Source organism: Brachyhypopomus gauderio, unplaced genomic scaffold, assembly GCF_052324685.1.
Source record: "Brachyhypopomus gauderio isolate BG-103 unplaced genomic scaffold, BGAUD_0.2 sc62, whole genome shotgun sequence".
Taxonomy (NCBI): domain Eukaryota; kingdom Metazoa; phylum Chordata; class Actinopteri; order Gymnotiformes; family Hypopomidae; genus Brachyhypopomus; species Brachyhypopomus gauderio.
The window spans coordinates 92,613-107,286 of NW_027506883.1; the positions used below are offsets into that span (position 1 = coordinate 92,613).

The 14,674-nt window shown below is 42.3% G+C and overlaps 2 protein-coding genes across 2 annotated transcripts; one reads left to right on the forward strand and one right to left on the reverse strand.

Moving 5' to 3' along the window:
* The first annotated feature begins 1,473 nt into the window (after positions 1-1,473).
* mc5rb (melanocortin 5b receptor) lies at positions 1,474-9,621 on the forward strand. The gene is made up of 3 exons (XM_076988552.1): positions 1,474-1,600; positions 5,848-6,894; positions 8,671-9,621. Exons 2-3 carry the CDS (start codon positions 5,868-5,870, stop codon positions 8,697-8,699), a joined length of 1,056 nt encoding a protein of 351 aa, XP_076844667.1. The 5' UTR covers positions 1,474-1,600; positions 5,848-5,867; the 3' UTR covers positions 8,700-9,621.
* Positions 9,545-12,812, reverse strand: mc2r (melanocortin 2 receptor). The gene is made up of 3 exons (XM_076988363.1): positions 12,763-12,812; positions 12,323-12,423; positions 9,545-10,594 (listed from the first exon to the last, which is right to left on the reverse strand). Exon 3 carries the CDS (start codon positions 10,493-10,495, stop codon positions 9,545-9,547), a length of 951 nt encoding a protein of 316 aa, XP_076844478.1. The 5' UTR covers positions 10,496-10,594; positions 12,323-12,423; positions 12,763-12,812.
* Positions 12,813-14,674: the final 1,862 nt, after the last annotated feature.

The window sequence follows — 14,674 nt, forward strand, 5'->3', positions numbered from 1 at the left end:
GGCCCGATGTGTGTTGATGACTGACCAGGTCTTGAGCGTTGTGAAAATAAACTCCTTCTCCATTTTGTCTTCTCACTCTGTTTCTGTCTGTTTGTAGTTTCTCAGGTAGTGTCCTGTGGCAGGATCTGGGGACGCCACTAGCATAGGTGGACACTTACAGAGCCAGTGTGTGTGGACACAGAGCCAGTGTGTGTGGACACAGAGCCAGTGTGTGGACACAGAGCCAGTGTGTGTGGACACAGGGCCAGTGTGTGGGCCACAAATGTCAGGACGGGCTGTTCAATAACAGCTCTGAACTGTTCATTAACAATACTGGTCAGTTTACCAGTGTAGACTGTAAATCATCCTCATTACATACAAAATCTGCCAGCTAGAGTCCTTTACACTCACTACCTGTCATCTCCTGGTTGAAGTATTAAATCCTTCTTCTAACTTCTAACTATAGCTCTTCGTGATATTGGTATAAACAAATACAGACTAATAAGAGATAGATTTTGCTGCACTGACAAGACTTAGAAGTAAGCTACTGAATAATCAACTCGATGCATTTTTTGTCCTGGGGAGTTACAAATACATTTTAGCTTTTACATGTACTACATGTCTGAAGGCTAGGATTAATCAGTCACCTGTATCTTGCACAGGTAGGTATTGCACAGGTATAGCATAACAGCAATATAGCACCTAGTAGCAGGACACGGCGTCTGGACACCGCACTTCAGGACAGCCAAGCGGCAGGTATCACGTGCAGGAACTTATGAGCTGGAAACATCCAGTCTAGATTAGATGTAGAGCAGAATGTGGAGGGGAAGAGTGAGGTACACGCCAGATGAAACACGTCGTGGTGAAACCACCAGACATCGTGATAGGGAACGTGATGCAAAGGAAAACCAGCTGTGGAAACAGAAGTGTATGTCCAGAAGTAGTAAGAGAAGAAAACACAAGGCCCGAACGTAGAACTAGTGAGAATGTGAAGAGTTAACACCAAGGTTGTCCCAGCGGGGCCCTTTGGGGCACTTACGGTTCTGACCCCTCAGATGGAGGAGGGGCTGCTGCAGATTCCAGGAATGATCTCATTCTCAGTTCAGAAGAACACATCTAGCAACAGTAAAACCTGGTAGAAGGCTTAACTATGAAAAGATTTATAGCCACCCACTGGAAGGGTCATACAATATATGTATTTTGTACATGTATGTATGTGAGATATATATATATATATATATATATATATATATATATATATATATATATATATATATATATATATATTTGGAACATGCTTGTATTCCAATGCATTGTATATAAATTATATTTTACTGCACCGCGTAATAATGTCATAATGACAAGAAATGTTGACACATGAGAAATATGTAAATATGGAAAGTGTTTAGATGCAGAATCTGACAATAGAATAGTCATCAATGCAGCGTGTGGGGAGGTGGAGAGGAGGAGCGCGCGCGCTGCTCCCCTATATTCCAGCGCTCCGAGCGCGCGTGAGTTCGGTGCGGCTGCGCGCGCTGTCCGCTGTCCCGTGCTGCGCTGGTACCGACGCGATGTCGCTCTGCGTTTGATGACTGAAGAACTTGCGGTCAACAACTGCGCGGTGAGATTTGATTTCATTGTCAGCATTTTCTTCTCCTAGATAACTAGACAGGCACCATCAACATTCCCAGTGCTTCCTCGTCTAATTTGAATGTTTTCATATAGAAAGCGTTGATGACACTAACATCTTCTAGCAGGTTTAGATTCGAGTAACAGGTCATTTATGCTTTCAGGTACAGTTCAGTATTTAATTGTGAAAATATCAAAAGAGATCGATATAACACCTGGAACCCACTAAATGCTACGTTTGGGCGAGAAAACGTGAACACTCACGTTGCATGAAAAGTAACTGTTTTAATAGCACGTTTAAACAACAAACATCCCGTTTATTACCGTCTTTAAAGTCTTTAATGCATTTTAAACTGGGTCAGTGATCAAAACGCTGTCACCATCCTGCACACACTGATATATCAGCAGAACTCATGACTCAGTTCTGGTGTATTGGATCAGCCGCTAATTCATGCCTTTAGAATATTCCAGCTGTAGGCGAAACACTATTGCAGCACAACACAACGCTCGCATGAACATGTAAAATACGAAGAAATTAACAATTAAAATGGAAAAAAAATAATAATGCAAAGTTACATTTAAACATTTTACGTTTTAAAGAAGGTTTACCAACAGCAACAATAATAATAATGTGTTTGTTGTTGGTAAACTTAAAACATTTCCCTTATTTTTATTATTATTATTATTATTATTATTATTATTATTATTATTGTTATTTATTTATTTATTTTTATTTTTTTATGTTCTTAGAACAATTCGTAGAACAACGAATTTCGCCATAAACCTAGATCCCACAGGGGACTGTGTGATTGTGCTTTTGGGACAGATTGGTCTTCCGGTTTTCATGTGACGGCAAAGTCGATATTTCTCCGTAGGGAATGAATGGCTGAATATTCGTACACTAAAATTCCGTGATGTCATTGTAGGCCATTTTAACAGAGCACTGGGGGTCCTACCCTACCTCACCCAGAACAGCCTCACCACCACACAGCCAATTACCCCTCAACCCTAATTATACCCCACTCAAATAGCCTCTACCTCCATAGCTAAATAACCCCTGAACCTCACCTACCAAACAGTTAAATAATCTCTTAACCTTAACTACCCCGCAGGTCCGGGGCCCCCTCAGGCGAGGTGTCATTAGTAGAGTGAATGTTTCTGACTTTTCTGACAGCAATGCTGCAAAAGTGATAGGAAAACATTTCACAGTTTCACAACTCCCCTATTTTTGAGTTTTTAAATTGTAGAAACAAATAGTTTAGATATCTTTTATTTGTTCTTCTTTACATTCACAAATGTTTTGTTTCTTGAAATATCAGCTGTCCAGAAGGTAAAGTCAAGATCTATAAGTCAAGTTAGATCTATGAGTATAATGTGCTTAAGACAAAATAGCTGGATGTTTTCTGCATAGAAACAGAAGGAAATATTAAATGTATTTTACATAGAAACAGTTACTGCTGCTTCACCACTACTCTTGTTCTAGAAGCCCTGAATACATTCAAATTATTTCCAGTTAGCCAGATAACTGTGAAATCCAGTGACATAGCACTGACCTGAGAGCCCTTGGCCATGTCTAATTTGTGTTATATTTCTCACTCTCAGTACATTTTACCAAAGATTCTAAAAAATGTGTTATGGTTTCATGGCTTTACACTAAAAACATAGAAACGTCCCAATATTCATGCCAAACACCCAGATAATAGATTTTTCCCTGTAGCAGAAGTGATAAGTGGGTTGATGTGGGTTATGTGAGATGAACAAACCAGACATGTCTGTCCACCAAAGACACGCAGGCCTTGTTGTGGTCCTTCCTGTAGGGGGTCTGGTCTGATAGTGAGCGCTGAAGACTTTATTTGTCAAAGAACAGCATGAGATGTAATGAAAATCTCCTCTAACAGCAGTGAGAAAATACAGGACTACCAGTATACCCACAATTAGAGTCATTAGAGATCCAACATGCTGACTCACTGGCCCTGCAGCCTGTGTGTTTACCTGTGTATTTACCTATGTGTTTACCTGTGTGTTTACCTGTGTATTTACCTATGTCTTTACCTGTATATTTACCTGTGTGTTTACCTGTATATTTACCTGTGCGTTTACCTGTGCGTTTACCTGTGTATTTCCCTGTGTGTTTACCTGTGTATTTACCTGCGTGTTTACCTGCGTGTTTACCTGTGTGTTTACCTGTGTGTTTACCTGCGTGTTTACCTATGTATTTACCTGTGTGTTTACCTGTATATTTACCTGTGTGTTTCCATGTGTGTTTACCGGTGTGTTTACCTGTGTGTTTACTTGTGTATTTCCCTGTGTGTTTACCTGTGTATTTACCTGTGTGTTTACCTGTGTGTTTCCATGTGTATTTACCTGTGTATTTACCTGTGTATTTCCCTGTGTGTTTACCTGTGTATTTCCCTGTGTGTTTACCTTTGTATTTACCTGTGTGTTTACCTGTGCATTTACCTGTGCGTTTACCTGTGTATTTACCTGTGTGTTTACCTATGTGTTTACCTGTGGATTTACCTGTGTATTTCCTTATGTGTTTACCTGTGTGTTTACCTGTGTATTTACCTGTGTGTTTACCTGTATGTTTACCTGTGTGTTTACCTGTGTATTTACCTGTATGTTTACCTGTGCATTACCCTGTGTGTTTACCTGTGTATTTTCCTGTGTGTTTACCTGTGTATTTTCCTGTGTGTTTACCTGTGTAATTCCCTGTGTGTTTACCTGTATGTTTACCTGTGTGTTTACCTGTGTATTTCCCTGTGTGTTTACCTGTGAAATTCCCTGTGTGTTTACCTGTATGTTTACCTGTGTGTTTACCTGTGTCTGTACTCTTTCCTCTGCCAGTGTTTGTAATGAAAATCTCCTCTAACAGCAGTGAGAAAATACAGGACTACCAGTATACCCACAATTAGAGTCATTGAGATCCAACATGCTGACTCAATGGCCCTGCAGCCTGTGTGTTTACCTGTGTATTTACCTGTGTGTTTACCTGTGTATTTACCTATGTGTTTACCTGTGTGTTTACCTGTGTATTTACCTATGTGTTTACCTGTGTATTTCCCTGTGTGTTTACCTGTATGTTTACCTGTGTGTTTACCTGTGTCTGTACTCTTTCCTCTGCCAGTGTTTGCATTGCTAGGAGGGTGGAGTCACATGATGTAATAATCAATAGACGCTTTCCACAGTTGTCATGGTAATTGGAGCAGGAGACTTCCTGATGTGACCTGTGATGACGATGATGGGTGTAGCACTTCGAAAGAAGTGCAGTTCTTCTTAATAAAATGTCTTGTACTGAATCTTCAGTGGTTGATCATGTTACTCAAAATTTAATTTAAATATCTTCAATCCTGGGCAATAGAGCAGTATTTCAGAAAATGTGATTTATGTAAACAAATACATTGTGAGATAGATGTGCAATATTAATTTGTCAGAATGTAAAGAAGAAGGAACAAAGATCAAGTGTTCAGTGGTGTGTGAGCAGAGATGTCATGATGATTCAACAAAGGGAAGAACGTTAACGTGCTTAACCCCTATAACCTTTAACCTTTAACCTTTACTGGAAAGGGTGTGGTCCCTCCATCACTGCGTCATTAAAGATGGGAATGGATGTTTTTCAACTTTACAGTATATTAACTTTACATGTCAATAGAAACGTTAACAGAAATTGAAATGTTAAGTCTAGTTTTGGGTTTCTGTATGAGAGGGAGGGTGAGGATACACTTTTATGAGGTTTTCAGTTGATGTGGATTGTACCGAAATCATCTGCATTACACAACCTTCGTCGTTTGAAGGGCACTTCAGATAATAAATCTGAATAAATGTATTGAAGTCCTACATCAGATGATTTTGAAGCATATTAGCACTTTGGAAAATGAGTAAGTTTTGGAAGCCAAAAGACATTAATTAAGACAAGGAAATTCCTGCAGCTTTCTATATTATAGCTTTCACTGAGTAGCACAAACAGTTAAAAAATAAAACGCATTAAATTATTTCTACCACTTTTAAGGAGATTAAATAAAATCACATGGCGAATGCAGCGAAGCCATTCAGTGCACGTGAACAGCTGCACAGAATAAACACTTTTTACTGGGAGTCTGAAGGACAAAGAGAAATTCAAATTATTTGCAGATCCTGTAAATCTGATCTCAAGACTGTTCCGTCTTTCATGTGCTTTGCAGATTGAAGGAACAAGTGACTCAGGTCATCTTTTAATGTGTCTTTCTTTCTGTAACCCAGATGTGCAGGGGCATGGTACAATGAGCCTAACCGTCGACAGCGCAACGTTTTATGGCTTTACTCTTCATCATTGGCAAGCACTCAAACACAGCATGAATATTTCAGCCTGGCCTGGTCTACCCAACGCCTCTCGTACGTTGACCAACTACACTGAGGAGTCCAGCAAGAAAAAAACAAGCATGTCTGGGAGCTGTGAGCAGGTGCACATCCCCCCGGAGGTCTTCCTCACACTGGGCCTGCTCAGTCTGCTGGAGAATATCCTCGTCATCCTCGCCATTGTGAAGAACAAGAATCTTCACTCGCCCATGTACTTCTTCATCTGCAGCCTGGCGGTGGCCGACATGATGGTGAGCGTCTCCAACGCGTGGGAGACCATCGTGATCCATCTTCTGGTCAACCAGAGGCTCGTGGTGACGGAGCACTTCATCCGCCAGATGGACAACGTCTTCGATTCGCTCATCTGCATCTCAGTGGTGGCCTCCATGTGCAGCCTGCTGACCATCGCCGTGGACCGCTACGTCACAATCTTCTACGCGCTGCGCTACCACAACATCATGACGGTGAGGCGGGCGGGCGTGATCATCGCCGCCATCTGGAGCTTCTGCACCGGCTGTGGCATCGTCTTCATCGTGTACTCCCACACCACGCCGGTGGTGGTGTGTCTGGTGGGCATGTTCTTCATCATGCTGCTTCTGATGGCGTCCCTCTACAGCCACATGTTCCTGCTGGCCCGCTCCCACGTCCGCCGCATGGCCACGCTGCCCGGCTACAGCGCCTCCGCCCACCAGTGCACCAGCCTGCGGGGCGCCGTCACCCTCTCCATCCTCCTGGGCATCTTCATCGTGTGCTGGGCGCCCTTCTTCCTCCACCTCATCGTCATGATCTCCTGCCCGAGGAACATGTACTGTATCTGCTTCATGTCCCACTTCAACATGTACTTGGTGCTGATCATGTGTAACTCCGTGATCGACCCTCTGATCTACGCCCTGAGGAGCCCGGAGATGAGGAAGACCTTCAAGGAGATCATATGCTGCACCAACCTACCAGGTTTCTGTCTCTTCCCCAGCAAATACTGACAATCCACTCATTACTAATCAAATCAATTATTTTTAAAAGGTAACGCTGTTCATACATCGCTCGTCGTAAAAGTAACAAAACTCTTATAAAATGAAACTAGTGCTAATTGTCCTTTCCTCCCATGAACGCTTTGAAACCTACATATTAAATTTAAAATAAGAATATGAATAAAATAGGAATTTAACATTTAAATATTATGCAGATTTCAAAACCAAGTCTGTCCCCAGCACTGCACAGGGGAACATGTACTAAACACACATACACCAGCATCGGCAGTGTTGAATAAATATCACAGATGTTAATGTCTCAGTGAAGAATGCACTTTATAGATGTTTGTTTATAACTCTACTGAGCTGGATACCCTACACATAATTGTATGAAGAAATTATACCATTAAGGCTTCAGAAGATAATAAATCCAGGCTGAAAGAATGACCACACATTTATCTCTGGGTGGATTAAATGCTGCTTAGATATCCAGTGTTAAACACTGGATTAATTTAGTATAATCCAGGGTTAAAGACTGGTTTAATTCAGCATAATCCAGGGTTAAAGACTGGGTTAATTCAGCATAATCCAGTGTTAAAGACTGGGTTAATTCAGCATAAGCCAGTGTTAAAGACTGGGTTAATTCAGCATAATCCAATGTTAAAGACTGGGTTAATTCAACATAATCCAGCGTTAAAGACTGGGTTAATTCAGCATAATCCAGTGTTAAAGTAGTACTGCAACACAGTAGTTTTTTTTCCATGTTACAACAGCAAACAACTTTCCGCAATGGCAACACTGTAAAATTTCACTCACTAAACAGACTTTTCAGTTTGTCAAACCTGCTCCCACAGATATAGACCTAGACCACGTGTTTCCAACCTGGTTTCATTCATCTTTATCAACTACGTGGGGGTACTTTAGAAGGGTGTGAGTCCACACATTCATATTGTGACCTATGGCTAGTGTATTGTCACAAAGCTGTGTTTGGTATACTACATAATTAAGCTATTCTTTATTGATCTAGAAGTGTACAGAAGGGGCTTTATGTGCATATGAAGAAGCTGCCTGTCTGAAGGCTTCTTCACCGTGTGTTCGTGTTCTTTACCCGTGTGCTTGTGTTCTTCACCCGTGAGCTCGTGTTCTTCACCGTGTGTTCGTGTTCTTCACCCGTGTGCTTGTGTTCTTCACCCGTGAGCTTGTGTTCTTCACCGTGTGTTCGTGTTCTTCACCCGTGTGCTCGTGTTCTTCACCGTGTGCTCGTGTTCTTCACCGTGTGCTCGTGTTCTTCACCCGTGTGCTCGTGTTCTTCACCCGTGTGCTCGTGTTCTTCACCGTGTGTTCGTGTTCTTCACCGTGTGCTTGTGTTCTTCACCCGTGTGCTCGTGTTCTTCACCCGTGTGCTCGTGTTCTTCACCGTGTGTTCGTGTTCTTCACCGTGTGTTCGTGTTCTTCACCCGTGTGCTCGTGTTCTTCACCCGTGAGTTCGTGTTCTTCACCGTGTGTTCGTGTTCTTCACCGTGTGTTCGTGTTCTTCACCGTGTGCTTGTGTTCTTCACCCGTGTGCTCGTGTTCTTCACCGTGTGTTCGTGTTCTTCACCGTGTGTTCGTGTTCTTCACCGTGTGTTCGTGTTCTTCACCGTGTGTTCGTGTTCTTCACCGTGTGTTCGTGTTCTTCACCGTGTGCTTGTGTTCTTCACCCGTGTGCTCGTGTTCTTCACCCGTGAGTTTTAAATGTGAGCTTCTCCCTCATCTGCAGCACTGCAGAGTGTTGAATGCACTGGATGAAACGTAATGTGACGTCAGCAGGGAGAGGACAGGACTGCCATCTACACACCAACAACAAGCACTGCTGAATTAACACAGAGGGAAAATGATGTGTGTGTGTGTGTGTGTGTGTGTGTGTGTGTGTGTGTGTGTGTGTGTGTGTGTGTGTGTGTGTGTGTGTGTGTGTGTGTGTGTGCGTCTTGAGCAGGTTGCCTAACACACCATGACATTATTTCTTCCTTGTTTGATGGCAGTGAACAAGAGTAACATTGTGTCAAAGGAGTCTAGGAAATTGAAATTGGACTGCATTGACTGACCATGTTATATTACTATACTATATATCTGTATATGTCACTGTGTAGTTTTTATCATAATAAAAATATTATGAAATATTATATATTTATATAAAAAAATATTTAAATGCATTTTTGGATTCCAAGGAATTATATATTAGAGACAGATCCATTTATCTTCTGTTATTCTCATGCATAATCATTATTTTAACTGACAAACCCAAAACATTCTTCATATATCAAGATAATTGAATTTTTTTGTAGAATTTCTGGATGTATGAATTCAGTTGAACTAGTTTATATAGGCAGAGTTCTCCAGTGTAAGTATTCTCTCTGTGCTACTACGTGAACAAACATAAATGTTGTTGTTGTTTCAAAGTGTTTTGTGTTGCCGCTCCATAAATCAACGATCAACTTCAAATTTATGACATTATGACATTATAAAAGTCACTATGTAGTAATGACTCATAGTCACTAAATAAATGTTTTAATCAGGGCTCTGTGAAATTATTGCTTCAGTTAATGGTCAACGTATTGTGCAGATATGATACATCATGTGATAAATCTATAAATTTATCTTTGCAATACATCCAAAATTCCACATCTGCATGTTCCTGTGGGCGAGGTGTGTGGAGAACAGAAGATCATTCTTCTGAAGGTGCTTCGTAGCTCCGCACTGCGGAAGGCGTAAATGGCGGGATCAATGAGCGCATGACTCATAAGTAGCACCACGTGCAGGTGGAATAAAGACCGGTAGCACTCACAGTACGGGTTCTCCGGACATACCATAATAATCACCAGGTGCAGGAAGAAGGGAGTCCAGCAGGCCACAAACACGCCAAGCAAGATGGTGAGCGTGAGCGCCCCCCTGAGGCCCCGCCTCCTGTGGCGGGCCGCGTTGCCAGGCAGGGACACGATCCTGCGTGCGTGGTACCGGGCCAGCAGGAACATGTGAACGTACAGCAGGAGGATGAGGAGCAGGGCCGTGAGGAAGGCAGCGATGAAGAAGACCTTCACCACCGCGGCTTCGAAGAACCCGATCATGAGCGCGCCGCTCACGGCACACACGGCCCAGACGGCGAGCAACATGGCCGCCGCGCGGTGGTTGGTCATGAGGGTGTGGTAGCGGAGTGCGTGGAAGATGGTGATGTAGCGGTCCACGGCGATGGCTAGGAAGCTGAAGAGCGAACCCAGGAAGGACATGCAGAGCAGAGTGTCCATCACGTAGTCGATCTTCAGCTCGGACGACCCCCGCGAGTTCAGATGCCCCGCGTCTCTAAAAACCAACAGAATGTTCTCGCAGGTCTTGGAGAGGCTGGAGATGGTGTTGAAAGCCGCCAGGCTACAGATGAACCAGTACATGGGGGAGTGAAGGTTCTTATTGCGAAACACGGCCACCACAACCAGAACGTTTTCACCCAGGCTCACCACCCCGATGGCCAGGAAGATCTCAATAGGGATCCAAACTTCAGGGCAGTCTGTGGCAGGAACGCTGGCGTTGTTAGCGCTGGTGTTGTTGCTCATGATGGGGGTCTGCAGGACGGGTCGCTGTGAGGTTCTGCTGGTCTTCAGCTGGTCCACTGTGAGGAGACTTCAGGATGTCAGGATCACATCCTCAGTAACCTGAGAGAAGAAAGAAGGTTCTGGTATCATATTAACAAATTATAAAGGTGTGACATGTTCATGTGACATTAATGTGAGCTTATTATATAATGTGCAGGAAAATGTGTTCATGTTCAAAACCTCTGCAAAGACTATCAAGACCTGACAGAGTAGATGATTCAGCTGTGTGGACATGCTGAAAAGCTCCAAACGGTAATATTTTAGTTGTACGAGTGCACAGTAATGGAGTGACTTTATGGTAACGTATGTGAGAACCTGACTAATGGAGTAACTCCACATAACCTCCAGCACTGTACACTTAAACAAGGGCACTTGAACAAACACCTAGTCTCTCTACTGCCACCACGCTCACCTGTCCGTGGGCGGGGCCTGACATACCTGTCCTCACACGGCCAATCGCTGCAGTGCTTAGCAAACTCAGGACGAGGCAGAACACTGCTTTGTTTTCTGCTTCTAGCTACACTGAAAACCACATGCAGATGAAATTAGTTTGAAAAAATATAGAGATTTGATAAGTATGAAAAATATTAATAAATAAAAGCAAAGCTATTAGGTTTTTCACAAGTATTTTTGTTGTTTTATTTATAATAGGGCTGTTTGGTTTAGAATCAATAATAGTCTTAATTTATTTGTCTGACCAAGCTACTTTAGATTTGATTCTGCCCATGGCCATTACTAAATGACCAATATCCCACAAACTCAAAATGGAGATAAGATTGAATTGGAATATTTTAAGCACACTAGCAAAGAAAATCACAAAAATCGTTTGCAATAATGAACCATGGTGTGGCATTGATTCTAGGGTTTGTGTGAGCCACTGCACACCCATAGAGCTGCTATAGGGAGAGAGGGAGACACAGAGAGAGGGAGAGAGAGAGAGAGAGACAGGGAGAGAGACAGGGAGAGAGAGTGAGAGAGAGAGAGAGGGAGAGAAAAAGAGAGAGAGGGAGAGGAGACAGGGAGTGAGAGACAGAGAGGGAGAGAGAGAAAGATAGGGCAAAAGCTGTAAAAGAAAAAGGATGAAAGCAGGCGTGAAATGAAAGGAGAGATTCTTAGGGAGTACGTCATTAGATCCAGTCATGTAATGCAATGTTTACAGAGCCACTTGTGCTGGTCCCAGGAGAGGGAGATGATCTCTGATTGGCCTGTACGCATCCACATGAATATTTAGGAGAAAAGTCTCAAGAAACTGAAACTTTTTTTCACTTTATGTTGTTCGTTCGAGCCAATCTGTTCACACGGTACCATAACCCACAGTACTGTAAAGGGATGATGAAGGGATGATGAAGGGATGATGGAGGGATGATGGAGGGATGATGGAGAACACTGAAGATCAGATCATAAAATGGGAAGAACACACTATGCCCATATTACCATTTCAAATCAATAGTGTGCTAATGAAAATCCTGAACACTTCATAGTAATTATGGACACTGATAATTTATCATTGATCCATGATCAGCCATGATGATAATGACTCATCAAAAACATCATGTCCATTTATTTTAAATTGTTAATGCGAGTTATTACCAAATTCACTCACTGGTTTAATATCATTCTCTTTTAAAATAAAACTAAAATAATTTTTAGCAAGTGTGTCTGTGAACTGCGATACCGTGTTCGGTCGTGACATGCATTTGACTACATCAGTTTAAGTTAGGCAGTCAGTCCAGAGAGGGCAGTATAATTACGCGCTGTCATGCACAGAAGGACTCTGAAGGTACTGACATTCAACTCTCCACTATTACTCCAGTACACCAGCCTGTAATAGCCAAACGATTACCGCTGTTCCGCTCAATACAAGCAGTCAGTACAGCCGGCTGGGAAAGCTGTGAATAAAGGTGAAAGACATGACGGTGAAAATTATGCGTAATTTAAAGGTTACAATACATTGTCCTATAAATGTTAGATTTTATGAATGGGAACATTTGAAGTAACTACTATATATATATATATATATATATATATATATATATATATATATATATATATATATATATATATATATATATCAGTGGGGAACCGTCAGGGCCCTCTACGCCCTCTCAGAGGGCCTAAAATATTCTTAAAGCATTATATATATAATTATCCAATTTTATTTTATCTACTTACAGTTTGACATTCGACATCTAAACAATTACAAAAATATAAGCAAATAAAATATTCACCCGTGTCTATTCAATCTGTGTTGGAAGGTGAGGGGTTGAGTGGAAGCCTGTGAGCCTGTGTCTCCCCCTATCAGGACTGTGATGCCCGCTGTTCGTTTACAGAGGGCCTGGCAGTTATAATTCAGCGCAATACCAGTTTCAAATGACAGCAAAATTGACCAATCATATCTTCTCTCTTAGTGGGCGGGCTTAACTGTATGATAATTTCCGCCCGCTGTGGCGACGCTAGCTGTCGTTAGCACCATCGCTAGCTAGTTTCGATTCATCCCTTTGACGTCCTCGTGCGCGTTGTTTACATATTCCGCTTCCGAGAACCACGGAGCTGTGAACCTTATTTTGTTTGGAAACTTATTTTGCTTAAGATGTTATCTAGTACAGATATTATTGTTTATTGCGTTTTTAAAGCTGTACTGTCGTCTCAGTTTTTCTTTATTTAGTTTATTAAGAAAGGAAAAAAAAAATTTCGGGGGGGAGGGGGGGGGGTAGCGGGCCCAGGTTTAAAGGTCACGGTTCGCTACTGATATATATATAATATTATACATGTATATTCTACATTGTCCTATATATTTTTTTATTTATATATATTTATATATTCATTAAAGTATCCAAATAATGGAATATCCAAACTTTTAAACAGAAAACAATCCAAAAACCAATGCAAAGTTATGAAAAGGTTTATGAAATCATGAAAATCATTCTTACCCCTTTTTTGTGCCAGCACACGGACTGTGTGAGACCAGCCTGCAGCTCTCTCTCTCGCGCTCTAATCTGGTTCTAATCCGTGTGGGACTGTGGAGACTCGTGTGCTGTGGCGTTTCTGTCGTTTATTCCCTCTCTCGTTGAAGATGAGGGGAAGGACGTGTACGGTGTTGTTGTGGCCTTGAGTCAAAACAGCTCTGTGCGTCGGTGTCTGATGGGGTGAGACTCAGGACATGGAGAACGAGGCCTTTTTATTCAGCACACAAGGAGTTACTAATTACAGTAATGAGAAGGTTCACACGTCTTGTTTACTGTGCTGATATATGAATATCTGCCGTCATTTAAAGGCATGCTGGGTACTCTGTGTCTGACATCTCACCACAACTGATATTCACTCACTCCTCACAGAAACAAACATGGTATTTTTTTACATTTGTGTGTGTGTGTGTGTGTGTGTGTGTATGTGTGTATGTGCGTGTGTGTGCGTTTGTGTGTGTGTGTGTATGTCTGTGAATGTGTGTATGTGTGTGTGCATTTGTGTGTGTGTATGTGTGCGTTTGTGTGTATGTGTATGTGTGCATTTGTGTGTGTGTGTGTATGTGTGTGTATATGTGTGTATGTGTGTGCGTGTATGTGTATGTGTGTGTGTATGTATGTGTGCGTGTGTGTGCGTATGTGTGCGTGTGTGTTTGTGTGTGTATGTGTGTATGTGTGTGTGTGTGTGTGTATGTGTGCGTGTGTATGTGTGTGTGTGTGCGTGTTTGTGTGTGTATGTGTGCATGTGTGTGTGTTTGTGTGTGTATGTATGTGTTTGTATGTGTGTGTGTGTGTGTGTGTGTGTGTGTGTGTGTGTGTGTGTGTGTGTGTGTGTGTATGTGTGTGTTTGTGTGTGTGTGTTTGTGTGTGTGTGTATATGTGTGTGTTTGTGTGTGTGTGTGTGTGTGTGTGTGTGTGTGTGTGTGTGTGTGTGTGTGTGTGTGTGTGTTGTGTTTGTGTCTGTGTGTGTGTGTTCATCCACAGTTGATGGTCCTACTCTCTGCCTGTCAGAGATAACAGACAAGATTAGTTGATTCGTTTTGCCCTTGTTTCTCTGCATGGTCACCAGTGAAAGGACTCCACAGCATTCAGAGTTCATGAGACGGTTGAACTATTCCTGCGGAAAATATGAGCAGACCAGGCTCGCTGTAGGTCCTTACACAGCCAAACATCTGGG

What these genes read in the sequence shown, in the direction of transcription:
- mc2r (XM_076988363.1), bottom strand. Translation starts at nt 10,495, where the DNA reads ATGAGCAACAACACCAGCGCTAACAACGCCAGCGTTCCTGCCACAGAC.
- mc5rb (XM_076988552.1), top strand. Translation starts at nt 5,868, where the DNA reads ATGAGCCTAACCGTCGACAGCGCAACGTTTTATGGCTTTACTCTTCAT. An exon ending in ATGCTGCACCAACCTACCAG is followed by an intron (nt 6,895 to 8,670) that starts GTTTCTGTCTCT and finishes CCTCATCTGCAG; the next exon opens with CACTGCAGAGTGTTGAATGC.